Source organism: Corapipo altera, unplaced genomic scaffold, assembly GCF_003945725.1.
Source record: "Corapipo altera isolate COAL_440 unplaced genomic scaffold, ASM394572v1 64, whole genome shotgun sequence".
Classification (NCBI taxonomy): Eukaryota; Metazoa; Chordata; class Aves; order Passeriformes; family Pipridae; genus Corapipo; species Corapipo altera.
In genome coordinates, this window is record NW_020884893.1 from 8,241,069 (window position 1) to 8,268,138 (window position 27,070).

The 27,070-nt window shown below is 46.0% G+C and overlaps 1 protein-coding gene across 4 annotated transcripts in view; it reads right to left on the minus strand.

Moving 5' to 3' along the window:
- Positions 1–27,070, minus strand: part of NKAIN4 (sodium/potassium transporting ATPase interacting 4) — a 53,238-nt gene that overhangs the window by 13,231 nt on the left and 12,937 nt on the right. For all 4 annotated transcript variants that reach the window (XR_003528182.1, XR_003528183.1, XM_027646190.1 and 1 more), the window contains exons 2-4: positions 14,224–14,361; positions 13,662–13,742; positions 5,382–5,579 (exon numbers count right to left, since the gene is read on the minus strand). Coding sequence is in view for 2 of the 4 variants with exons in the window: in XM_027646190.1 (XP_027501991.1) it covers positions 5,382–5,579; positions 13,662–13,742; positions 14,224–14,361 (417 nt within the window). In the remaining 2 variants the exon portion in view is untranslated. The remainder of the gene's footprint in view (positions 1–5,381; positions 5,580–13,661; positions 13,743–14,223; positions 14,362–27,070) is intronic.

The window sequence follows — 27,070 nt, forward strand, 5'->3', positions numbered from 1 at the left end:
TTCACTATTATTATACTCCATAACATGTAGACACAAATCTTATGTGATACCTGTGTCAGGAAACTCCTGATAGAATTAACAATGAAAATGATTTACCTGCCCAGTTTATGGGCAGAGCGTGTGAGCGATTATCAGCTCTACTGTCACAGCAAACCTGATAAACCTCCGAGCATTTTTCACGGTTCAGAAGCACCAAGCGATAGGAGTGACTTGGGAAGTTTGTTTTGCACAGAAATTAATGCCTCATAACCCTCAACCATCATTCCACTCACCCCATACATTTTTCCTTTTATGACTAAGGTGACTTTTTGCATTCATAACAACAAACCAATCAAACAGAAACTAGTGAATGAAGTGAACTTCCCTAAGTCTCTAATTCCAGCTCCATTGGAGTGGAGGGTTTTCTTTTTTTATTTCTTCCATCTCCTCCCTTTGTTTCAAAATTACCTGCTTAGTGCTTAAAATCTACTTTTTACTGACTTTATAATCCATTCCTGTTTTATATGAGTTTCATCAATAAAAAACCTGTTTATTTAATGGTACTTTTTATTCCAAGAAATTTTTTTTAGTCTTGTGATCTGGCCAGAACAGGAGAGTTTCAGCAGCAAATAGATGTATAACAAAACATGAGCTGCATTTTTATATGGGCTGACCCAAACTGTAATTAAACATACCATCTCAGGGATTAACTGAACTCACAGGAATCCTTATGTCATTTAGAATGAATTATGAATGAAATATAGCTACAGAGCAGAAATGCCATTCAAACTGTCCAGTCCTTTCCACTGGAAGAGTCTGCTGGGGTTTGGGATGAGCAGACTCCAAGAGACACCAACAGTTCTTTTTTTACTGAGTCCCTGATAAAGATGTATCAAGCCCCCAGACATTACCCAGCTTATGAGCAATTAACACAGAGCAGAAGGCCTCACAGAGACCAAGAATTTGGAATCTCACCCTTGCACATCCTGGTTGCTGATTTCAATGCAAAAAGAGGGCTTTAATCTCTACTATCTCAGGAAAACAAAAATAATTCTTAGATCTTTGCAAATTACTCAGGGGAGGTGGAAGATGTAAAGTGACACTAAGCTACTGCTCTAATTCCCCAAAGAATGTTCTAGGGCTTTAGCCTCTGCTGCTGTTTCTCTACTTGTTCTGCCTGTTCAGTACCAGCTTTCTCCAAGCTGCAGAAGTATCCAATTAAGCCTTTTTATTAGGAACACATGTTGTAGGCAGGTGTGTTCCGTCAGCCCGTCAGACAGCCTGGGAACGCACATGCTGCCGAACAAAAGAGGATGGAGCTGGGGCGTCCCGAGCACTCTGCAGGCAAATAAACAGAGCAGGAAAGACAGGAAGAGACAAGTGTGCCCAAAGGGAATGAGGAAAACATATGTCTGAACATCCCTCTGCCCCTCAGCCCTCTGAAGTTAACTTTTCCACAGCGACTCCTAAAACAGCAGCATCGAAGTGAGGTGCTGGAGCCAGAAAGACTGAATTAGAGCAAGAGCTACAGAAAGGGACCAGCTGGCTGCAAGTGTGCAAAATACATGAAGGATGGGAAGGCAAATTTTAGGACGTGTTACTGTTGCTTGTGTAAGATCTTAGTCTACTTCTGTCCTAGTGGAGAGTCTGGACTCTCCAACTCTTCTCTCAATAGACAAACTTGCTGTTGCTTTTTTCACCACATAGAGTAGGTGCAAAGTCTCCTCCTTCATGGCAGATGCATTCTAGGTTTCACTTCTAATCAGAGCTAATGAAGTGTGTACTCTCTCATCAGTGCAAGAGGGGGAAATGAAGAGATCTGTGCTATGAGAAAGCAAATATCCAGCTTGTGAAAGGGCTATTGTGGCCAGATAGCCAAAGGGAGGCAATCAAAATCCTTTGATTCCCTGACCTTCTTTACTCCTTGGATGCAATACAGCCACTGAAAATCTACCTTCTGCCAAGAGCAAAGCATCTCTTGTGCCTTGGTTCTCACATAACATCTGCTGTCAAGGCTTGCATTGCTGCCTTCCTGGGAACCTTCCAACCTGTCAGTCTGACTGAAAACAGCAGACAGGCAGGCAGTGAGACACTTCCAATTTCTACCAAAGTCAATGAAGCCTCGGGAAAAGCCTAACCCTCCCCACTCCCAGAACTACCATATGGACAGCCCAGAGCTACGCCAGGTATTTCAGAACTGGGAATCGCTCCTCTCCCTGCGGGCTGGCAAGCTGGGGAGAGGCAAGATGAATCCTTGCTAGGACAAAAACAAAACAGATTTCTTTCCTTGAGAGAGTAGTTGCTGTTCCATTCCCTAACTGGGCTAGCAGGATTAGTTTTACAGTTCATTTCTATATAGAGTCACAATAAGCTTTTTCCTCCGATGTGTTTCGTGCTAAAGCATTGAGAAAGATTTTCATGTTGGGCCCTACAGCTACTTGTATCATGTGTGGTGACTAATATGCCCAAGTTTGATGGCATTCCAGATTAAAGGGATTGCTTTTGCCTTCAAGGAGCACAGACAAGCTCTGAGCAAAAGCAGACTGAGACCTTATGTATCCTCAAATGTATGCCCAGGAGCAGGATGATTCATCAGCAGGAGTCAAGACGACAGCCAACACTGTGCTCACCATATGGGTTCAGGTTTGCTTTCCCTCTCCTTTGGCGTGGAAGATTGAATTCAGTGAGCCTTGCCTCACACACACAACACTGTGCAGTAGTCTCAAGGAATTGGTACTTCCAGAAAACAACCAAAATACCCACAGCTGGGTGCTGCATAGCTAAAGAGCATGGATTTCACAGTGCTGTATCTGGGATAAAAACCAAGCAAAGCCAAGCACACAACCACACCTTTACAACTTCTAAAAACCATTAGGCAAAGCGAAAACAAAGCACAGAAAACACAGTTTTGTCTGTCCCTTGCCCTTCTTAACAGGGAACTGGCTATTCTGGTCTCAGACAAGGAGGGAACTAGGTCATGTCTCTTGCTGCATCCCCTGAGCCTTCAAGTTCCTGGTTGTGTTTTTGTACCATCGATCTGCCTGTCTGCAGCACTGTACCTGCCAGAGCCCTGAGGACAGCTGCCTGTAATAAAACCTGCCTCAAAGTGAGATAAAGAGAACAGAAAAAGATACTGGCAGGGATCAAAGAGTTTGACCCTCAGAGACTAAAAAGGGAGAGAACTGGCTGACTGCTTTCAGGCAAGGTCTGAGGGAGAAAGCGAGAAGATTTGCTTTCTGCCTGACCTCAAAGCAGAGGGGAAAAGCTCTATTTCTCCCACTGCATGATAAAATTATATGAGCATTCCAGAGCCAGCAGCAGTTACAGGCCTGGGGCTTCAATACTCTCCTTTTATTTCAGGACAAGTAGAAACTTAGTTCCCTGCATAGCTCAGCCCATATGGGTTTCTTGCCTACAAGTATTTTAGCCTCATTTCCAGGATTTAGGATTCAAAAACCCATTTCGCCCTAGATCTGAGGGAGAAGGAGAGAGAAAATATTTGCCTAAATCCTATTTTATCTTATATTTCCCTCCTGTCTCCCCATCTGGCCCCTTAGAGGTGTTTTGCAGATGCACAGAGAATATTGTCACGTGCCTTTGGGAAGAAGCAAAGGAAAAACCACTGCCAGAGACAGAGTCCTATATATCAGTGTGATCACTTAGCCCAGGGCCACGTGCCTAAGTCAGTAAGCTGCCAAAAAACAAAGATCTGCTCCAAGTAAACTCAGGACCCTTTGTTGGCTCAACCTCTAGCCCAGGGCACAGGGGCTGTGCCAGCTCAGGAGTTCAGGAAGGATGTGAACAGTAACAAACTTCTGTGCTTTAAAAAGGGATGTTCTGACTTCCAAATCTGTCAATTGTTTCACCAAACTCGGGTTCAGCACCAGCTCAGCACCACCAATCCTGTCCCAGCCAACAGCCCTTTCTAAAAGACAACAGGCTCTATTCTCCTGGATGCACAGGTTTGCCTTTCTCACACACGTGTGTGGAAGCAGCTCAGACAGTTTCATGCAGATCATTTTCCCTGAAGGAGAACTAACGGAATATTAACAGCCAGCACACGCCAGGGAGTCCATCCAACTCAGGAAACAGGAGCTTCTCCATCTGCCTCTTCTCTGTGACATGGCAAGAAAGGGGGCTGAGTCTTCCCCCCTCCCTGCAGTTCACTGGGTCACACAGATCATCCCAGCTAATAGGAAATGCAGGATCAGGACAATGGAAAGTAGGACCAAAAACGTGCAGAGAAGTACTTGGCAATCCAGAAACTTGGAAAATCACTATTTGTTGTCCTTTAATATCTAAACAGGGCAAGATACTTCTCTTTTATAAGCCAAAACTGGAAGCCAAAAAGTGAATGTTTCACCAGTCCACGTCTGTACTTAGAGCCATTAACCCCGAAGTAACAACCCAAAGCAGATTAGAGATGTGGGCTGCTGACTCTAATGCAGCTACAAAATGCAAGAGCACCCACAAAGTGAGGGGGAAAACAGACATTTTGCTTCAGTTAATTTCACAGACAAGTGAGAAATAATTAACAGCGAGCATTAAGGACATTGCATTGCTGCAGAGTACTTTAAAAAGCCTGTGGAAGACTGATGAAGAAAGAGTGGATGAGAACATTTAGTGTATATATCCTGGGTGTCAGCAAAAGGGAAATATGCTGCTTACTGCTTCCCTAATTTTTTTTTTTATTTTCTGAAGATGAGGATCTTTTCTCTTTTAATTCTTCACAACAAATGTGCATCTATGTGCTCTGGCACCCATCACTAAGTCACGGGGAATGAGAGCAATCCTTCATAGAATCATGCAAGTATTAAGGTTGGAAGAGACCTTTAAGATCAAGTCCAATCATCAACCCAGCACCACCACCACGCTCATCACTAAACTATGTCCTCAGGTGCCATATCCACTCATTCTCTGTACACTTCCAGGGATGGTGACTCCATCACTTCCCTGGGCAGTCCATTCCAGTTCTTTACAACTCTTTATGTGAAGAAACAGTCCCCAAAATCTAAACTAAATCTCCCCAGGCGCCACTTAAGGACATTTCCTCTCATACTATCAAAACTCCTGTCTCTTTACCCTTCTCCAGAAGGGTCTCTGTCCTTGTCAAAACATGAATTTCCACCCCCCCAACAGGGTACAGAAGGATTTGTTATTGTATGGTTGGATGGATGCACTACTTCAGGCATTAGGTTGCTGGTATCCATTTCCAATTCTTTCAAGCAATACTTTTCAAAAGAGAGAACAGGAGAACAATCAGACAAAACGCATTTACAGAGGCCTTTTCAATCAGATGATACAAAATGTGGTGGAAAACATGGGCCAACCTCTGTGCCTGGGAAAAAAGAAAACTAAACAGCATCTCCTCAACAAATGCTACCCCTCAGTGATGTACTCACCGCAATCAGGATCTGGAAGGAGCTGTGCATGACCTCAATGTACCTGTACTCCAGGGCACAGCCTATGACAGAGATGTAGGAATGGTTATCCAGCCCCTTGATGCCAGACATTGAAGCCTCCTTCCTTACACAGCCAGGGCCATTTTCACTCCACCACGATTGGTGCCGGGAGATGTTGAACGTCAGGAGTTCACTGTCCTGGAGGGAAAAGTTGTAAAGAGATCCTCGTTTACTCTAAGAGTGTCAGACAGGCTGTCAGAAGGAGGTCATAGTAAATCAATGGAAAATCTAAAGTTTCTGAGATCCCCACTCTCAGGAAATGCCAGCACAGATCAAAGTACATTGGAATGATTTTGGGTTGGAAGGGACCTTAAAGATCATCTGGTTCCACGCCCTCTGCCATGGAAAGGGGCACTGATCACTATCCCAGGTTGCTCCAAGCCCCATCCAACCTGGCCTTGAATGCTTTGAGGGATGGGGCAGCCACAGCTTCCCTGGGCAACCTGTGCCAGGGCCTCATCACTCTCACAGGGAAGAATTTTGTCCTATTATCTAATCTAAATATATTTCACAGGCAGGCTTCTTCTAAACCATTTCTGAGGCAGCCTTACAGCAAGCACTCCAACAAACCTATTTGACTGTCCCACAGCATAGTTTGGAAGCAGGCATGAGCAGCTTCCAAACTAGAATGACACCTTCTAGACTGCAGACCCAAGAACACTTTGCTAGTGGTTCCTACACCCAGAAAAAAAATCCTCAGCCTTTGGGTTTGGGAGATTAACTTTGCAAATCTAGAAGAAAAAGGTAAACAAGGCAGCACAAAGTGTCCTGTTACAGAACCATGTGCTGTGGACATGCTCTCCCCAGCACAGGAGTCACCACAGGGAACTAAAAAATATGAACTCCATAACCCCAAAGTGGGTTTCAAAACACAACAGACCTTCCTCTGTTCTTAGCTTTTAACACACCTGACAAGCTCCTGTACCATTTCTGTCTGACTTCCTTCCACACTCTTCACATCTGGTTCTTCTGCATCTTCTGTCAGCCCCAGGTCAGACTGCCCAGCCAAGCTGACCTCAGGGTGCTGATTGCAGCTTCTTGTAAACACCTCCCCAGCAACTCCTTATCCTCCCTACCCCGAGAGGCTTTTTGTTTTGCTGTTCTTGTCTTTGCTTGTTAAATACCTTCAACCAGGCTGTTGAGGGGGTTACAGAGTGAAATGCCACTCAAGTGGTGCAGGGGTTTGATGCGCAGGCAGATGCTTACTTAAAAATGACCACACTTCCCTCACACTTGAAAAAAGAATACCCAGGTTGGAATTTTTGAGCTTACAGGACACGGTAAAGCCCTGTAGGGAGTAAAAGACAAACTCAGGAGTGGCTGAACAGAGCAGCTGCATCCCTTTGCAGATGAGTGAGAAGTTCTGGGTGCCCCAGCAGCCCCCTCAGGTCAGTTTGATGCAGAATCAACAACCCCTCTTGACCACAAAACAAGGCAACAGGTTGGAAGTTTTATTCTAAAGGATAGATTGTCTTCATTACAATTTTTTAATCTGTGTCTCTGTAGAGTAGAGATAGGTACTGGAGTTACACACCTCACCTATCCCTTACTAAAAGTTTTAGTACCTATCCATAACCTACTTCATACTCCTCGAGCCAGGGTCCTACACAGGCCCTGGAAGGAAGCAGTGGCTCCCAGCAGTCAGAGCTTGGGGTATTCACACTTCCCAGCATGGGAAACCTGTGGCAGCTCCTCTGTGCCAGCTCCCCTCAGAGTCAAGAGGAAAAACAGATTCACAGCAGCTTATCCAAGCTCCTGCTCCAAATGACCCTCCTGAGAGAAGGCTTGTCTCCACAGCCAACACAGGAGCCCAGAAGATACAAACATGGACACAGGGAAGCATCTCCAGGGACAAAATTGAGCTGCAAGGGCAGAACTCTAAGTGCCAGCCAGATAACCTGTGAACAGAAACCAACTGCCCTGCTCTGCACATGGTGGGGGTTCCCTCCACCCACCACAGAGACTCAAAACCAGCCTGCAGAGCTGTTATTAAAATATGCTGCAAGAAGCACATGTTAAGAAATGTGGACAATTAAGTGAGAAGGCAGCTGCCAAAGCTCCTGACATAATCACCACAGCAGATGGCATGTGCTTTACAGGAGATGGAGGAGGGCAAAGAGATGAAGTGTGGCACCAGTGCAAAAGCAGCCTGAGCAGCAAAGACAATGGGGAAAACTCCATTAACAGCTGGGAGCTCAGAGGGAGCTGTCTGCATTTCAAAGGCTATGGGGAATAATTTTGGGATTGACAGTTACAGGGTAATGCAGTTACAGTGCAAGGTGCTGTGTTAGCTCCACTTCTAGAGACAGTTTTCTCTTCCAGTTCTCACAATTTTGGCAGGCGTCTTTGGCTTGCTCCCTCTGCTGGGCTTCACTCTTCAGTGGCCCACAGATATCTCACTTCCACCAAATCACATCTTTTCTGCAAAGCTTGTTCTTTTTCTCCCAAGTTTGCATGTTCTGAGACACATGGAGCTTTTCCCCCTGGAGACAGCCAGCCCTCCAAGCTGCTGGGCTCTTCTCCCTCTCACAAATCACTCACCACTTTGGTTGGGGGAGGAAAGAGTCACTTTCCTAATACTAAAAAAAAAAAAAAAAAAGACAAAAAAAAAAAAAAAGACTAAATTCCTGTTTCTTTGCCTAGGGCTTCCCCCAGTTAGCACAGAACCAAAGCTGTTCCCCAGGGCACCTCAGGATCTACTCTTAACCTCAGTCTCCAGGGCTTCCCTCTCCCAGCTCACAGATGGTGCCTTCCCAAACCTTCTGCCTCGCTGATGCAGACAGACCCCTCAGTGCCTTCTCTGCTCCTTACAGAGGCATTGATGTGTGTTTGGCAAAGTAAGAAACAGGCTGCTTTCCTTCTAGAATCTCCCTTTTGTCAGCCAGATTTGGCTCTGGCTTAACTCTGCTGCAGAAGCTGAACTTGCTTGTGAATTAAGCCTGAAAAAGCAGAACAGGTGTGGCTGGAGGTTGGCAGGTGGAGGAACAGGAGGTCCTAACCAGCACTGGCTTCTTTTTGACTCCAATCACACTCCAGCTCTGTCCAAAAAAAAAAAAAATTAAAAAATTATACATCAGTGAAGAACAGATTGGAAAAACTGAGCACATTTGGATTCTAAAGGCACCACAATGACTCGCACTCATGAGCCATCCATCTCACAGATGTAAAATGAATACTGATTGCACACTGGGATCATGGATGTCTTTGTGTTCAGAGACACCTTTCTGAACCAGCATCTGTCTGGAGCACAGCAGGGCAGGAGGGCAGCACGAATAAGAGGGTCTCAACATGCAAAGCAGTGCTGTTCCTTTCCTTGTGTCCCTGGCTGGATGCCCTGGGAAGGTACCTGCGTGATGGGGCACAACAAAAAAGCACTCAGGAAAATCCCTTAATTGACCTCCAGTCGCTCAGGAAAACAATCCCAGGATGTCTCCTGTGGTTTGCCAGCTTCATTTGTGAGAAGGTGGTTGGAGAGAAGTGAAACTATGGAACAGAACAGCACACTAAAATCAGGAGAAAAGAACCAGTTGTAAGAAAGTCCAGGGAACAGCTGTTTCCCAAAACCTTTCTGCAATGCACTTGGGATCTAAACACACCGAAATACTCCTAGAAGTGCTTGTGGGTTGGAAGAGGTTAATCAGTCCCAGCAGTGAGCAAGCCCTGCTGCAGAGAGGGATCTGTGTGTGACTGCACTCCCCCTCTCCTCTTTCCAGAGCTATCGCTGCCTCTTTAACCTTCAGCCTGGAGAGAAATATGAGCCAAGAGTGACACAAGCTCCTTCTCAGGAGCATGCTGAAGGCCAGCCAAAAAAATCACAGCTCACTCTGAACTGTTGTAGCACCTGGCTGCCATCCGTTTGCCATCAGAGTGAGAAGGAAGATAACAGCACTAAGGCAGCACTAAACCAGCAGTACCTACATTTTACAGAGTCTATTTTCCACTCCCAGCCTCACCCCACTGTGTCCCACGGGAAACTCACACCTACCTCTAACACCCACAGAGCCAGATGCATTTCTTTTCTAAAATAGCTTTCTGAAAGCTGTTCTGAAATTATTTGCTAAGGGACACCATCAGAGGTGGTTTTATTTCTTGTTGTTAACAGCCTTCTGAACCACCTCCCCCAAATTTCCTTAATTATCAGGCAAGACAGCACTATAACAGCTCTGGAACAAACTGAACCTCGCATGGGAGCCCCGGAGCTTGACAGCAGAATCATTTTTAAAATCCTTTTTAGATGGAAACATTTCTTATTAGAATAGGAAATATGATGTTCATCTTTCAGTCCTGTGTGCCAAGTAGCTGTATCACCCTGAGACACAGCAAAGCACTTCCAGTGTCTCTCAGGAGGCTTGTTGACAATGTCACAGCATTTAAAGGCCAAATCCCAGGCTTCAAGGTTCTAAATTTTGAGGGAGTTGAGGGACAGTTGTAAGTACAGATGCATTTTTCCACCCTCCTCACAGTATTTTCCCCAGGTACAAAGTCATCCCAAGATGCTGTCCAGATTCTCTGGAATACAAATAACTCCCATTTGACTAATAAGGGCTGCTTCCACTTCAAGAGGAGATTTAGACCACCACAGCTCTGGATTCAGATCAAAGCACTGTGTAGACTAGAGAGAATATAAAGGAAGGATACAAAAGTAAATTAACAATCACCATTCGAGATGAGCAATTCCAGAGGGAAAACACAAAGGAATACATTGAAATACACAACATCAGTTCCTCAAACCTCTCTGAATGTCTCTCAAGTACGTGATGAAGAGTCAGTCAGCATGGCAGCTGGACAGACAGATGCTCATATGTCTTAACAGCAGGATTTTAATAATTAACTCAGACTGAGGGGTTGCAGGAGGGATGTGTTTCACGCTCGGGTAGACAGGGAGAAGCTTAAGGTATTATTTCAAGTACAGCCTAGAAAATTCAGAGCTATCTCCCAGCAATTCACCAAACCAAATGGCCAGATGGACAAAGAGAAGAGAGGGAGATGGAACAGGAGCAGACCACAGGAGGAGGAACAGCAATCTGGATATTCAGCTGTTAGCCCCACCACAGAGCAGAGCGACAGCACTTGGAGATGCTGCATTTCCCCCACATGCTGCAAGTGTGCTCAGAGGCAGGGGCAGAGCAAGTCAGCAAGGCAATGCTGCCAAAAGCTGCTCAGAGACACATCACAACCTCACTGCCAGTGCTGAGGAGCATCCCTTCAAATGCAGATTGCTCTATCACTCGCCTGCTCATTGGCAAAGCACTTACAGGAAAGCTGGCACAGGCTACATGCCTAGAGAGGCCCTTGCAGCACCAAGGGAAGTGCTTCCTTAGACACTTGTGCTGATCCACTTGTGTCTGGCCACCTAATGAAGTTCTGCTGTGCCATATTTCATACTCTTATTTCTGCTAAGAAAAGGCTGCAACAAAAAAAAAAAGACAAGATAGAAAGATGGAAATCAGGCCAGTTTAGCTTTTCCAAGAAGTATGGAATAGATTCACAGAGCAGGAAAAAATACTTTCCTTTTCCATAAAAAACTAAGGATAGTGCAACTAGTGATTTTAATTTGCAATAAGTGCACATAACTGTTTGCTCATCTTTTCAGTTCTCTGGGCTTTTTCTGAACTTTTTACATCAGAAACACTTGTACCCTTCCTCACCCCACCTGAGTTATCACCTGTCTCAGTTTTAGTGGGCTGTCATTACAAGCTACCAAAGTTAACAAACTCCATTCTTCCCATCTCCCTGCCCTTTCTGCATTCTGTCATTATCAATGAGCTGCTGACAGAGCCCGCCCTGGCAGGCTGCCCTTGTCAGGAGCACAGCAGGGTGAGCACAGGGCTGGCAGGAGCTACTCCCACTCCCCCAGGCTCATCAGTAATCACTGAGGAAACAGCACCCTGAAGATCTTCCTCAGAGCTATCAGTCCCTTAAGGCACTTGCATGGGAGCACAACCCTGTCTGAAACACTCCCCAGTGTATTCATGCTTAGTCTAGTAGTTAATGAGTTAGTGTTTATCAGACCAGCTCCATCAGTCTCACTCCACCAAAGCTCTTTTTCCAATATTTGCAATTTCCCTGCTTACTGCCAGGCTAATGATGAGCTTTGTGCTTGACTTCTTATCAGGGGCAGCTTCCTCCCAAGGGCCCTGAGGGCCCACAGAGGAACCTGCTCCTTGCAACACTGCATCCAAGCCCAGATCTGGGTTCTGATCCCAAGACTGAGATCAATAAGGATGCTAGCTGGCTTTGGATCAGGTTTCCAGAGATGCAGCAGCAGAGCAACACCACTCCTGGGCCAGCCTACAGAGCACCACTGTCCTACAGAAACCTCAATTCCTAATTCAGAAGCATCTTTTGGTCTCTTGTGGAAGTGAGGATTTGTTTTGCCACTACAAAGACCTAAATTACTTCAGTTAAGGGGGAGAAGGAGGACAGAAAGCAGCATCCTGAGTTTTTCTTACAAAACAGCTTTTTTAAGTGAAAGCAACTCATTAAGAACAGAGGCAAGGCTGTCAAGTATTTTACTGCCAAACAAGCACAAATAGTCTGTTGGTTTTGCTATTTGCCACTAAATTAACTGTTTCTCAGTGCAGCTCTAGAGGGAAATCCACCGAGTCAGTAACAACTGACACTGCAGCCCAATTCTATAAAAAAGTCCCCAGTCACAAGTGTCATCCTGTAGGCTAAATAAAGCCTCTCTGTGTGCTGGCTTGGCTAAAACGAGCCCCAGCACAGAGCAAGGTTACCAGGTGAAGCTGCTCTGTAGGGGAGAAAGAGGAGTTTGTGCTGTTTGAATTGCAGAACAGAGCCCGACGTGGTGCAGGGCAGATTGGGATTAGCAAACACGAGTAACCAGCTGGCTGGAAGCAAACAGTGGCTGTCAGAGAAGCTCCCAGTGCACTTTACCAAGCCAATATATCCTCCACAGAAGGGAGCATTTCAATAGTTACATAAAATTCTTTTTTTTAGTTCGTCGCAGCCAACATCGAGATCATCTCAGGCGGAGATTTCAGATCACGAGTAATCAAGAACTCCCTCAAAGTTTCTGGGGATAATTGAGAGGGGAAATGAAGATGAATTGAGAAATTAGGAAGCTACATTTTCTTATCTGCAAAAGATTTGTCCTATCAGTCCTGACTTGCTGTCAGCCTGATAAAAACCACAGGGCAGTTCCAATTATGATTGCAACTTCAATGCACGACCTGGGAATTTAGGCCAGATGTAGAGTGCTCTGAAACGAACCCATATCCTACAATGACTCTCAGTCTGCTGTGCTACAGCAACACTTTTTAATTCATTGCTCATAGCCCAGGCTTAATTTAGGACCTGTCTCCCATTTTTATTATTTCTGACTCACCCCACATTAAGCAGACAGCAATACTCAGTTAATCTAGTCTTCAAAGAGCTTCACATATTAACTTACAACACCCTGGCCAACAGCCATGAGTAACTACCACTGTATTAAAGAAGGAAGAATTAAGGTAGGGAAGCCACATCCCAAAGAGATGTGCCAGCCTCCCCAGCACCCCTCTGGGAAGGGATTTCTCTGTTCAGCAGAGAGAAGAGCCTCTCCCAAAAGGTACAGTAGGAAATATTTTGCCTGGTGTGGCAACAAGTAGGTACTTATCCCTGCAGCTGAAGTGCACTGAGTCTCCAGCAGGACTGGGAGGCACAAAAATATCAAAAGCTGGTCAGGTATGGAGTTCCAGCAAAGTCCTTGGTCCAGCTCAGTCCAGCTCTTCCCTGGGACAGGGTGGCAGAGAGAACACACCCAATGCTGCACAAAGGCCTTCCCCTCCATCAGACACCTTCTTGCCAAGCTGGTGTCAGATCACAAAAGGATCAGCTATAACCTAGTTAGCTCATAGCCCTCCTTAGCCACCTCTGCATTATGGCTGGGAATTAGCCCTCAAAGCCCCTCTTCCCTCAGGATGGCTCTTGTTCCCACCTCTGGAAAGCAAATACACTCTACCTGCCATGAGGGCAGGGTTTATTCCAGCCACCACCTCCACTGATCACCAAAGAACTCCAGGAATCAGCATTGGCTTCTCATTTTTCCATAAAGAAGCAGTACTCCTTCATCCTCTCATAAAGCAACCCCCTCCACAGGCAAGTGGGCAGGATTAGGACCTGTTCCCAGACAGTCCCTGCCCTTCCCCTCCCCTCTCCACTAAACTCCATCCCCTCCACTGCAAAAGCTGGGAACTCACCCAACCAGTTCCCACTCACCTTTGAGAGACCTCCCACTTCTAAGTAAAAGCAGATGATGAAGATGTTCCAGGTGACCCAAATTGCAGTCCAGATGGCATACTGGAAGGGAGTGGGGTTGGGGAGAGAGAAGCAATAAACATTAGGAAGTCACTGGAATTAGTGTACATATACGTGCTCTAGCTGGGGGCAGTTGAATGCCCCGAGTCATCACTGCAATCGTTTTTTCTTCCTCTGTTTGTTTTCCATATGCAGGTGATCTGTTGCCTGAAAGAGACACAGGGGCAGGAGTTTGGAGGGATGGAAGACCTTCTGACAGGCATTTGTCCAGCACCTCACTCTCCCTCTCTGCTGTGCAGTGTCTGGGTGTTACTTTAGCACCAGCAATAATTATCTAAAATCTTCCAAGTTTGGCATAAGCGCAGCACACTGAACATTGTGTTCCTAAACACAGCCAGGCACCTTCTGCTAAAATAGTTTGCAGGGCTTGTGCCTGATTTCCCCAGGGCTTTACTCAGTTCCTCATCATGTGCCACGTCCCCCCAGAGCAGAGGCTGTGAAAGGCTCCGAGTGTGTCACTCACCACCACAATGTAGCGAGGTCTGTACTGGATGGTGCCAAACAGGCCCAGGATAACGATGATGATGTGGAGGAAGTTGGCCAGGATAGGGGCCCACTGGTATCCCAGGAAGTCGAACACTTGCCTCTCTAATGCAGCGAGCTGGAAGGGAGAAGGAAAAGGGGAGTTAGGGTTTCTGAACCCACAGTGATTATTCTCAAGGTTTTAACATGCTCCCAGAGCAAATCCCTGCAGCAGCTGAAGGTGGGACTCCATTCCCAAAGCAATTTGCTGCCTATGAACCAGGTCAGTAGGACACAACACTTGTCTACACACCCCCCTTCCCCTTTGTACTCATCCCACCTCTCCTCTGATGGCCAAACTAATGCAGATCAGAGAGCTCCAGTGGCTGTGTGGGGCGTTCCTCTGGTGTGTGCACTTTGGGGAGGTGCCTCTGGCAGAGGACAGAGGTGAGCAGCAGGGTGGTAACATCTCAAACGTGAAATATTCACATTCACAAAACCACAAAAATAACTTTCAAGAGCTCATTTGTCAGAGCCTTCAGCATCACTCCGTCATTTCTGACACCTCTCATGTTTCTGCTTTCCAGCACACATCCATCAAAGTAAGAGAGACGAGGAAACTCTCTCCTCCACTTTCATCCCTCAGAAAATGCTGCCACCAGTAAAGGAATTCTGCAAACACATCAGTTTTCCAGGACAGGTTGTGTTCCTCTCCAGCACTAATAACGTGGTTCAAGGCCAGTACTATGTCCTAGAAATAAAACTCCATTACTGTTGAAGTGCTGGGGCCGATTTTCAAACCACATTTGCATAAAGATGCACTTTTACCTGTGTTTGAGGCAATGTCTGGTCCCCAGCTCTGAGCTGCTGTTCTACACATGCAGCTGAAAGAGCACAATGAACATGCAATTGCATGCTGGCCTTTGCATCCCCACAGCCTTTAAACACTGTATCTACAGGAGAATCAGTGAGTGCAGGGGGCAAACCTGTTCCAGAAGGTTTTTCCCAGTGCCCAGCCTTACACAGAGAGATCTTCTCTTTCCATGTCTTCACTAACACAGTGTAACCCTCTCCATCGACCTGTCTTTGCTAGTGCCAAGGCACAGCAGGAGATTTCCCTGTCAGGATAAGATTTCAGAGTGTGTTTAATTATCATACTAGCACATTATGACATTTCATATTTATTTTCACCTAAATAAATCATTACCATTTACTATCAATAGTTAATATTAATTTAACTACTAATTAGACATTAACCATGGGTAATCCTAGTCTGCTGTGTGACACCTTTTCCTGGTTGGGAACTAAGCACCAGAGCTTGTGTGATGGCTTAAAGCATTTAAGGATGTGAGTGGTTGCAGGTGTCACTCAAGCCAAATGATGAGAGAAGCCTCATCTACTAAAGGGCCATTATTCCTCCTTCTTCCTGGATCAGTGGGGAAATTACCTTCACACCTCTCCTGGGCTAGGATGGTATTGCAATTCTCAACATTGCCTTGAAAGTTCAATAAAAATCTGTACTTCAAAGAACTCTCTGGCAGGCTGGTTAAGGGTGGTCAGTCAGGGCAGGGGCAAGCAGCTTTCCCTCTCCAACACCTTCACAAGCAAAGAGTGACAGAGAATGGGGAGGGAATGGAGGCAGTCGCCAAATCTCTCACTTCTGCCAAATAGTTTTCCTGTTGAAGCAACACAGACTGCCCTGCCCTGATCCATCTGAACCACCTGGAAGATGCTGTGGCCAAGCACGAGGCTGCAGGGTTGGGCTGGGGTAAGTGCTGCTCCCCCCCAGCAGAGCAGCTTTGCTGTGTCTCGTCAGAAACACCAGTAATAGGTTAAACACTTAATCCCTCAGGAGGGGATTAAGGCACACACCTTTACAGATATTTGTCAATTTTACATCCTGACTGGCTGGCAAGGGGCCATTTGACTGTGACCACTTCATCCAATCAAGCATTTAATTGGCTTTGTGCATTACATGGTTGTGGGAGGGTGTGCCATGGGAGCCAATGCTGTGGCTGTCACTCTGCTAAGGGGACACAATGGGTGTGTTCTGCTGAGGTAATACCCTGCTCTGCTTTGCCTGTCACCCTCAGGCTCTGAAAATCAGTATAAAGACAGACCCCTCCTACCCTCATGGCTTTCTGTCATGAGTTTTCCCACTCCAGAATCAGGGCACCCATGTCTGGAGAAGCGTTTTCTTCTCACAAAAGAACATTTGCCATTAGGGCTGTGTAAAAAGGGGGAAAGCTTCTCCTTCCACAGGCTCATGATGCTTCTTGGTTTGTTTGGACCAGGGAAGATATCAGGCTGTGAAGTAAGAGGTATCCAACTGCCCTGGAGATGGACCTGATATTCTACACAGCTTCAGATTGGGGCACAGCTCCTTGAGAGGTCTCAGAGCTCTGGATTTTTCGCCATGATCCCAAAAACTATCTTCATACCACACTTCCTTCTCCTTTAGTGCAACTGCCTTTGCCTCCAGGTTCTTTCCATCATGATTTACATTCTTTTGCCATGTTCTCTGCATTTTTAAAATGTTTTTGTGTACCTGGGAGCTGCAGGCATGACTCAGCTGGTCCAGAGATGGGCTGTGCCCATCTGCTGGTTCAGCAAAGGAGAGGGGAGCCTTTGTGGGATGTGTGAGCTCACACAATCTGTTTCCTCACTTATAAAAAAAAAAAAAAAAAAGCAATTTTCTGTAAAATGTGTTGATTACAGGCAAATGCTGCTGCTGAAACTCCAACACTGTATCAGTGTCAGGCAGGCAGTGAGTCTCTGCTGTAATCCAGCTGTTGGAAATGCAGCCTGAAGTTACCTTGGGTTTGTCCCTGTTCCCTCAGGAACTTAGCATAATTAAAGAAATATTTGCTAAAAACAAACTGATAAACAACCATTTCACTCATTATGCTACAGGTCTGTTTGCAGAGCTTACCCACTAAATGCTGCTGAGATTTGCAGGTAAACAAGGCTGATGTTTGGGCTAAGTTGGCCTTGATTTGGGGTTGGGATGTGAAGAATGTCAGGGTATCCTTCAGTCTTGGTCCCTCCAGTCCTGCTCAGAGAGGGCAGGGTCAGGGTTTGCCCTGATTTATCTTTCCCCATGTACTGAACCAAGCTGAATCCCTCTTGTTGAGCAAGGAAATGCCATCTTTCTCTGTGCTGCCAAGTTTCTGCAGAGTAATATCCTTGCTGTATTGTTCCTTACAATGATTCACACTATTCTATTGAGAAAGCCTATTACTTTCCAGAGGCATTGGAAAGTAATTGTAAAGAGAAATTTCACAGATTGTGACACAGGTTTCAACACATTCGAAGCTGACAGGACCTTTCCATCAGGGAGGACAAATTTTTCTTCTTTATGGCTATTCTTATTAAAACCAGGATTCCCTCTGCTCCTTTTGCTTCTCTAGCCCACAGAATATTTTTACCTTTCATTTTTTAAATTAAATGATTTATTGCGATACTATAATCAGAAGAGTTGTGGCAGAATTTTCTCTCCCGAAATAAACCACATTTCTGCTGATCTGAGTGAAACTGGAATAGCAAATGACCATGTGAAACAACTGTTAGCCAGGCAAACAACACAAGCCAAAGCTCTCTGTTGGGCCATCATTCATTTATACAGCTGGGAAAGATAAGAAAGGCAGAGAGAATGTTCTTCAACTTACAGAGCCCTGTCACAGCTCACACACAGGGAGCAAAGAGAGGTTTGGACATGCTGAGGAGCTTTACAGTATGAAAACTTCACCAGAGAGGGAAGCTATACCTGAGCTGCAGTGGAATATTGCCTGATGGACCCCACTGGAGAATAAGAAAGTGAGTCTTAGAAAACATCTCAAAATGGGGAACAGTTTCTTCTTGGGGGGTTCAAACCATTCCACTTGCATTCCAAAGGCTCTGGCAGGGCAGTGTCACTGGCAGGTGTTGATGCCAGTAGGACACACTGAGCTGCTGCAGCATGGGCTGGGGGGGCTTGTTTAAATTCTAGTTCCTCAAATCTTTTCTATCCCCTCAACTCTGTCTTCTGTTGCTCTTGTCCTGCTGATAAAGCTGGAGAGTCCAACCTGTTCCCTTGTGCCCCCAAGCTGCTGAGGAGGAAGGGATGCTGATGAATAGTTAGTTACCTGTAATTCCTTAACTCCCTGCCCTTTATAGCCTACTATCAAAGCCATGTTATCAGCTAGATTTGCTCTTCTTAATTTATTAAGCTTTTAAAGCCTTTAATCTTATTTAGTTTGGATCTGTGTCTTTCACTGCATTTTTGAAATCAATTGGGACACAAAAGAAAAAATATCACTTTCAAGATGTTGACAACTTGTACAGATGCAGGGAAGACTCTCAGAGAACCCAGTGGCAGGTACAGTCCTGCCTACACACACATCCACAGGTATCTGCTCCTGCAAGCAAACCTACTTTTAACCTTTCCAAGTTCAGTTTTAATAGGAGATTTATTTTTAAAATTAAACATTAGAAATAAATACACAAGCAAGCAATAAAGGGAACGAATGGGAAAGGCCGATCCTACTGCTGCAGCCAGGACTTAAGGGAGATACTCCTGCAAAAAAAGAAAACAAACCCAAAATGTTTTACCCAGAAATCCAGGCAGTTTTCCACTTGGCCTATAAAAAAACAACCTGACAACTCTCCTTTTACTCCTTGTCTCTCACCAGGGTAAGGACACAGCCTCACAGACTGTTCCAGATCCTGCCCTGCTCTTGTTCAGGGGTGTATGCAGCAGCCTCAGACCCCTGTGTGCTTACATACAGCTTCAACTCGGACAAAATTGGCAACTTAACCCCCTGTATTTCCTTTCTCTCCAGCCTGAAGTGAGTAAGAGGCTCAGCTGCAGCCCTTGGTCCCCACCACACCGCTGGGATGTTCCGGGCTCCCGGCTGACTCCGATGCCTTGAATCAGCGTTTGATTTCCCGCCAACCAGCTTTGCTTTTTAAGAAGATGCTCTTTCTTTGTCTGCTGTGCAAACACCCCCGGAGCAGCCAAGACTTTCACTGGAAAAGGTCACGGGTCTTTTCTTGAGGCAAAACTTGCACTGATTTCCTGAGGTATTTTGGCCATGTGATGGGATGGCTTGAGTTCAGGACAAAGCCCCAGTGCTGCTATTCCTGTGAGACATCATATAAGGATGAAAGTTTAAGTCCTTCTAGCTGAAACAGCAGGAAGAAATTAAAAGGCTCCAATTAGATAATTTGAAAAAGATATCTGTTTAGGTCTTGAACACAAATATCTGCATTTTTGGTTCTTCCACACAGTTTAAGTTTGGCAATACTAAACACCTGTCTGCTTTTTATTTTTAATGTACTGGTATTATTATGATACATCATATAATTATACATATCTTTCTATACAATTGCTTTGCCTTTGTAAATGGTGGAACAATGGTAATTCTCAAGAATCCTAAACCCAAGCTGCAGTGTGCTGAAACTATCAGCAGTGAGCAGAGAATTCCCTTCCGTGCCAGTGCTTATTCAAGGTGGAGAAGATTTCGTGGGTAGAAAAATAATTAAACAATAAGTCTGCTTTTACCACGGTGGCTGCATTTCTAAATAAATATGAACGGTTGTAATAGCTCTTCAATTAATTTTATCTGAAAAAGCAGGTCACTGAGCCACTACTTCAACACCCCCAAACCGAGGGGCTCGTTCTGCGAGGTGCCACGTCCTTGTCTCTCCCAAAGTCAGCCTCTCACGTGTTAACTCCCGCTGCATTCATGAAATCTCATTTTTCTTCAGTAAGTGTTGTCAAGGAAACATTCCTTGGGGCCTTGTGAGCCACAGCTCCTTTCCCAGCATCCCTCGCCCAACCACAGAGGTCAAGAGACTAATTGCACAGGAGGTCTCTGTTTGTCACTTTGTCTCTCAGGCCCCTTTGGTCACTCTGGCCACTGGATACAATACACCCCATTCTCTGCTTCTTTGGTCTGTTTTCTTCCCAGAAGCTGCTGAAGCCTCTTCTATTCACACAGACATTAGAGAGGCCTCCAACAGCAGGGCTGATACCCTTAAATCATTTATGTTTCTGAAGCAAACTGGTCAGTGTTCTGGCCTGGAGGACTGATCCCTGCCAAAGGGCCCCACGAGGCAGCAGGAAAAGTCCCCGTTGCTGGCATGACTCCATAGCAGGTCACTCCCTGGCTGCTTCTGAGGCATCACACTCCAGGAAACACAGCTTTCAGACTGCCCCGTGCCATAGCTGAGGATCAGGACTTCTCCCAGCCCAGCACCATCCTGTGCAGAGCCTGCGTTACTCTTTCTCCTCTGAAGTGGTTGAGCACAACTTTCCTGCTGAAGCCTGGAGCATCCTGCTGTCAAACATCCCGGTGCTGAGCCCTCATCTCCTCGTTCCCCCTGGCCTGGCACCTCTGAGCTCTGCATTCTCCCCTCCCAGAATCATTCTGTGTGTTGGCAGTGATGCTCTCAGGAGTTCCACTGCTGTGACCTTGATCCCTGAGCTTTCTGTTGCCAAAGCCTTTCAGAAATGTCCTAGCTGCAAAGATATGTCATTATTCAGTCCCACATGCCCAAATACTGCTTAGCATTCCAGGAAAGGCACAGTCCTGCTAAACATAAGGATGAGACTGGCACTCAGCAGTGCAGAAGCCTGTTTGTTTGTGTCTGGGGTTGAGGCTCTGCCTTCAGAAGCACTGAGGTTTTCTAAGTACATCACAAAAAGCCACTAGTCCTGCTTAGCTGAAGACATGGGCCATGCACAAGCATTCATAAAATCATGGGATCACTTAGGCTGAAAAGGCCTCCAAGATCATAGAGTCCAACTGTTCCCTCAGCACTGCCAAGCCCACCTCTAAACCACATCTGCAAGTGCCACATGCACACATCTTTTAAATCCCTCCAGGAATGGTGACTCCACCACTGCCCTGGGCAGCCTGTTCCAATGCTTGACAGCCCTCTTGGTGAAGGAATTGCTCCTCACATCCAGTCTAAACCTCCTCCCCTGGAACAACAACCTGAGGCACACATCCACACAAACCTCTTAAGCCTTTTTACTCCAAGTGTTGGGTTGTGTCACAGAATTGGCAAAACAGCAGGAGCTGGCAGTACTTTTTCTAGCAAGGCACTACAGTCCCTGATCCCTGCCAGATGGCAAATCCACAAGTGCCCTCTCCTGCTCCATAACCCTCTCAGTGGGGTGGTCAGCAGGACAGTAAATTAGCTGCTTGCACATAATGTTGCAGAGGGGAGAAGAGGTTGCCCAGCACTGGTGTTCTGAATGGAGCTCAGAATACAGCTCCCAGGAAAAAGGGAGCTTCCTAGGAGGAATGTTTCAGTAAAATGATTGCCCTGTAGTGCCTAAACTTCTCCCAAATCAAGGTCAGTCATGTGCCTGGTGAGGCTTGTGCTCTGTACATCCCACAGAGCCTCTGGTCTGTTTGGTTTTCCTGGATTCCATCTGCCCTTGGGGCTCAGATCTCAGGAATGCAGGGAGGTGCCTGTGTCTCCTGGTGGTCCCTCAGCACTGAACGCTGCTGTGATTGCTGATTACTGAGATTTAGCAATCAGGCTAAATTAATAAGCAGGTGCCTTTGTGATCCAGGCAAAAAAGGACCCTGACGAGAATGACAAATTTGTTTTATTTGTAACCTACGACAACACTCAATCCTAAATTCCCCAAAGATAATTAAATTAACCTGTTATTCCCACAATGTTCCCCCCTGCTCCCTCTTCCCCCGGTATTTTTCTCCTCCCTCAGTTTCACAACTCAGCTTTGGGGTTTCAGCTTTGTGATGGAGAGAAGGGGCACAGGGATGAAGGGGATGTGACTGTATTTGCAACAGACATAAAAATTAATGAGTTTCTTCAACAACTGCCTGACGTTTTCATCACCCAGATCCTCGTAAGGCACAGCTCTATCCCAGGCTCAGGCTCCACACTCACAGTTTTCCCTCACTTGTTGAAGGACTTGCCAGTCTATCTTAACCTATCTCATACTGATGATCGTGGGCAAACATCCTTGCTGCTCCCCCAGACAGCATCCTGGCATGGCAGAGAGCACTCGGGGAGGAAGCACTCTCACCAGTAGCACAAATTTCCTCATTGAGTGAAATAATATATATTAAAGACATGGCATTAACTCACCAGCCATTTTGCACCAGAGATCTGCTGCTGTTATGAACCCATCCAAACTCTATAAAGGCTGTGAGGCAGAGCAGTGCTGGAGATCAGCAGGAATTTAATTTTCTAATAGAGAGATTTATTCCCTACCAACAGGGCATTATATTCCATGACCCCTGCCTCTGCTCAGCCACGAAGCCTATCCAAAGTTTGGGCTCATTCACATGACAGAGATGCAGAGAAAAAAATGAAAATACTTGAAAATTAATCAATGGGTTGTTGGATTTAGGGAATATACCCTATATCCTCTGGACCTGCTATCCCAAGCATCCTCTGCTTAGCTCACAGAGCCACCTCTGCTGCTGGAGGGAGCTGCCTCAGAAGGCTCAAGGCTGCACTGAAGCACTGCTTGGGCCAGGACTGCCCAGCCTGTCTCCTCCTGATGCAGCTCTCTGGAGTCTCCTGGATGTGGGAGCAGTAGTTTGGGAACATCTTGGAGATTCCCATAAACTCTCAAGTGTACTAGAAAGAATTAAAATTAATCAGAGGTTGGACCAAAACTCACAGTGTGTATAAAGCCCATGAGATACCAGCTGGACTCACCCAGTTTAGACAAAAATCTGGCTATCTTTTCTATTTTATAGGCACTTACTGCAAACTGCAATTTTATTTTGCCACTGGTTACCCCAGGGCTGAATTGCGGCCTTAAATATACCACTGGCACTTTCCCAAAGGGAGCAATAACTCTTGCCTCAGGGTCAAAGAGTGAAACTCTTTTTCTTCTGTCCTGTCCACACATAGCCCAAGAAAGGCTCACTGTGTCCAAGTGACACTGAGAACATCCCCTGTCTTTGGCTTTATGAACAAATTCATTGGTGTCCCCTGTCAGTCTAATTCACTGCTGGTACCTGCAGCACTTTCTCTTCAGGAAGGATCAGCTGTGGCCTGAGTAACAAAAATGCCCCTCTGAAGGCAAAACACCCACAGAAAGCCGCTTGAAGTCATTTTGCTCATCCAGCAGAAGACGAGGATGAAAGTTTCTTGGTGGCCTCGTAGCACAACCAGCAAAGCCCCACTCCCTGCACAGGGCTGTGTCTGAGCAGCCCTCACTCCACAGGATGCTCCCAGTAAATGGGATGAACGATCTCTGTGATCTCTGTGCTGCTGGACTTTTGTGGAATCCCCCCAGGGCCTTGCTAGACAAAGCTCCCTGCTCTCCCCTTTGCTCGATGGTCCCTCTCCACCCACCCCACACCCCCCACCCTCCCTGTCCCTCTCCAGCCGGCTCAGCGCCCGCTCTCCCCCAGCTCCTTCCTGCACATGGCACTGGGAGCTCGAGCAGCTGATCCCCTTAATTAGGTCACAAATAGATCACGTGTAAAACACTTGCACCAGCCAGATCCTCTGAAGGAAAAACATGCAAGCCCTGCAACTGGGCTAAAAGCTCGGGAGAGGAAGGATGCCAAAGCTGAAGTAACTCTTCAAAACTTTGTCTGTAGGAGCCCTGCTTCAGTTTCTGCTCGACAGCTGGGTCCCTGCTCCCTGACACTGGAGCTAAGTGGTAGCACTGCTTTAATTTCCTCCTGCTTCTGCTGCAATGCCAGATTGCTTGGATATTCGTAAACAGAAGGAGTTTAATGAAAATTATAATTAGAGCCCTGCGGTGCTCTTGCAGGTCGCCTTTACACTGGGCTGCCTATTTACATTACAAATCAGGCTGGTGTCACTGCAGAGTCTACAGCAAGAGAGGAGAATTTTATTAAAAGGGAAGCACAGGGTGGGTGAGAAACAGGGGAGAGAGAAAATGATATTGTTATTATTAATAATCTAGGAAATTGGGATCTGCCATGGTCTTGCTGCAACTTTGCTCCTTGAAGGAAAGCCCATCGAAACCAGCCTGAAGCAGTAGGGGACAAAGCACAGCCACCCAGAAAATTCCACTGGTAATTACCATACAAATGGGCCCTTTCTCATAAAGCAAGGCTTTCTCACCCCCACCAGGACACAGAGAAGTGCTCTTAGCACTTCTGCTTCCTAATACCTAGCTGTGAAGTTGTGGGGGCCAGGAAGAGATAACACGTGAAGCCAAAGAGATGCATTTACCATTATTTTACAGCTTTTCCTTCCCACCTGCCATCAGCTCCACGTGATGCTTTCTGCCCCCTTGTAATGTCATGAGCAGCAGCTCCTTGGGAGACACAGAAGCCCTCACTGACTGAAGGTCTGGAGCATCAGCTGGCTTGAGTCCAGCTGCAGTCATGTGCTGAAGGGCTCTGTAAACTCTGGGTTTGACAGAGCAGGAGAAAAGATCCCATGGGAACAACAGGGAGACATCTGGGAATTGATGCGCTGACACCCAGCCTGGCTCTCACACATGGCAGCACAAACCAGTGTTATCCCAAACATGGATGAGTCTCCTGGGGTTGATTCTGCTCCTGCTCCTTCAGGTAAAGCCCATCAGCAAAGTTGTTAACTGTCTTTCCATCTATATAGTGAAATTAGGAATAACACCCTCATTTTACACAGAGGATAGTTGGAGACTTGGGTCATATTTGTAAAATCTTCAGGAATATTTCATGCTGATCATCCTGCATTGGGACAAACCACATCTGCACTGCAAAAGTGTTTTTCTGGATGCCCACCTGCCCTGTGGTGCCAAAAAGAGGTGGCATTTTAGGTTGGGAGCCTCCTGTCATGGTTACAGCATCAGCCCAAAGCTCTCACCTTTCCCACCACTGTCACATTCTCAACAGGGAGGTGAACTCGCATCCCTCCAAATTCATCCCTAGTGATGCTCTGAACAACTCCATGCAATGCCCAGCAATGGATGCTGAGCCAGACCCCCCTCCTGCCCACCTCCACTGCCAATCCCACCTCACCCTCTGCGGCCAGGGGACGTAACTTTGGTCTGACAAGCAGCTGGGAATTCAGGACAGAGCAGATGAGTACTGTGAATATTGGCTTTATATATCAAAACCTCCCCAGGAGACTTTTGCAAGTTGTGGCAATATGCAGAAAGTTTTCAGGCAAATGAGCAGCTGGAGGTATTTTAGGAGTTGGGCTGCAAACAGGCAAAGTTGTTTGTTTGCATTTCATCCACGCTATCATCGTATAAAGTGACAGCTGAGTTTTAATCACTACTAGTAACACTGATGTTTGTGCTTTGCCCAAAAAAACCCAACTGAAACATAAAAATGTGCTTATTTCAGTTAAAAAAAGGACAAAAGAAAAACTTCCTTTGAAAAACTACAGTTGAAAAACCATGCAGCCATTTTTTTCAGCAGAAAAATAAATGTCAGTGGATAAATACTGCACAACTCTCCCCTAATGAATGTACCAGGAAACTTCCAGGCCTGTCATCAGAGCATGAACTGAAAAAGAACTGGGAAGAAAGTAGTATTTTGGACAAGAAAAACATTTAGCAGCTCAGCTTCTGGTTCCAGTGAAATGCTTTTGACAGGAAGAGTTTTAAATTGGAACAAACAGGAAAACAACTATTTTGTTCAAAGCAGGGACTGTTGGAGGCTTTTGGGGCATTGCAGGAATTTTTCAATAACCACAATCCCCACAAACAATCTTGTTCTATGAAGTGGGCAGAAAATAAATCAATCACTATTGATTTTCATCTTCTGATTGCTTCTCTGGAAGAAAATCAGTCCTACTTAAGTAATTGAATAATTACCTTAGTAGTTACAGGTAAAAAATGTTAGCTTCCCTTGCCTCCCTCAAGACATGTAAACTAGGGATATTTCAGCTTTCCAGCCATTTTAGGAGGCAAAGTCAATTTTATATGATCAAAGATGATTTATGAGCTGTCACCCCCCTCTCAGGAGTCACCAGCACGCTGGGCACGGCCCCAGCAATGCAGTGCCTGCTGCTTACAGAGGTGAGGAAGGCTGACCACCTCCTGGGCTTCTTCCTCAGCTGTAACCTCCCCACAAGCAACACAAGCTGGAGAGCAGAGATCCAGCTCTATTTCTCTTAAGTCAATAAAAGCAAGAAAACGGAGACACACAAAGTGCTCCAAGGGATTAATGGAGTGAATATCTGAGGATGGAGGAGGCAAAAAGTTTAGACACAATTTGAGGCTGAAGATCAGCCTCTCTCATGGGGTGACAAAGTAGCTTGGGAACTGCAATCTGCTCTGGGCAGTCATTGAAAGGTAAGAGCACAACTCTGCTACAAATCAGTCTGAGTGCTGGAAATCAGGGCTCTGGGGTGGAGAGTTGGACTCACAGCATGACAGTGGCTGTGGGGGAAGTCACTAAGCCTGTGGTTTTCTCATGGTCACTGTCCCCTCCACTACTGAGTTTTCTTCTCTACCTGAGAGGAGTTCAGTGAAACCACAGATTCTCATTGGGGATCTATTAGCAATACAGAATCATGCTAAAAAAATGCTAAGGTTTAACAAGGTCTCCCATTTGTACTGATAGCATTGACCATCTCACTTTTGGTGCAAAAACCTTTGTTTTTGCTCTTCAGTCCAAGTCGATGATGAAATGAGATCCGTGACGTTCACTTTGATGGAGGCGAGCTGCTGGCTTTCCAACAGGGTAAGTAAGGATTCAGTGCCTTTTAAAAAGCATTATTTTTAAAGGAAAGCCCTTTTGAGTGAGGGCTAGAATGGGGTTATTTTCCACATGACCAAGCACCAAAAGGAAAGCGGCAGCCCGGTCCATGCTCTTATCACCCTCCCTGAGTCACCCACTGGATAGATTTGTCACAAGGTGAAATAAGAGCAACCCCTCAATTTATTATCATTT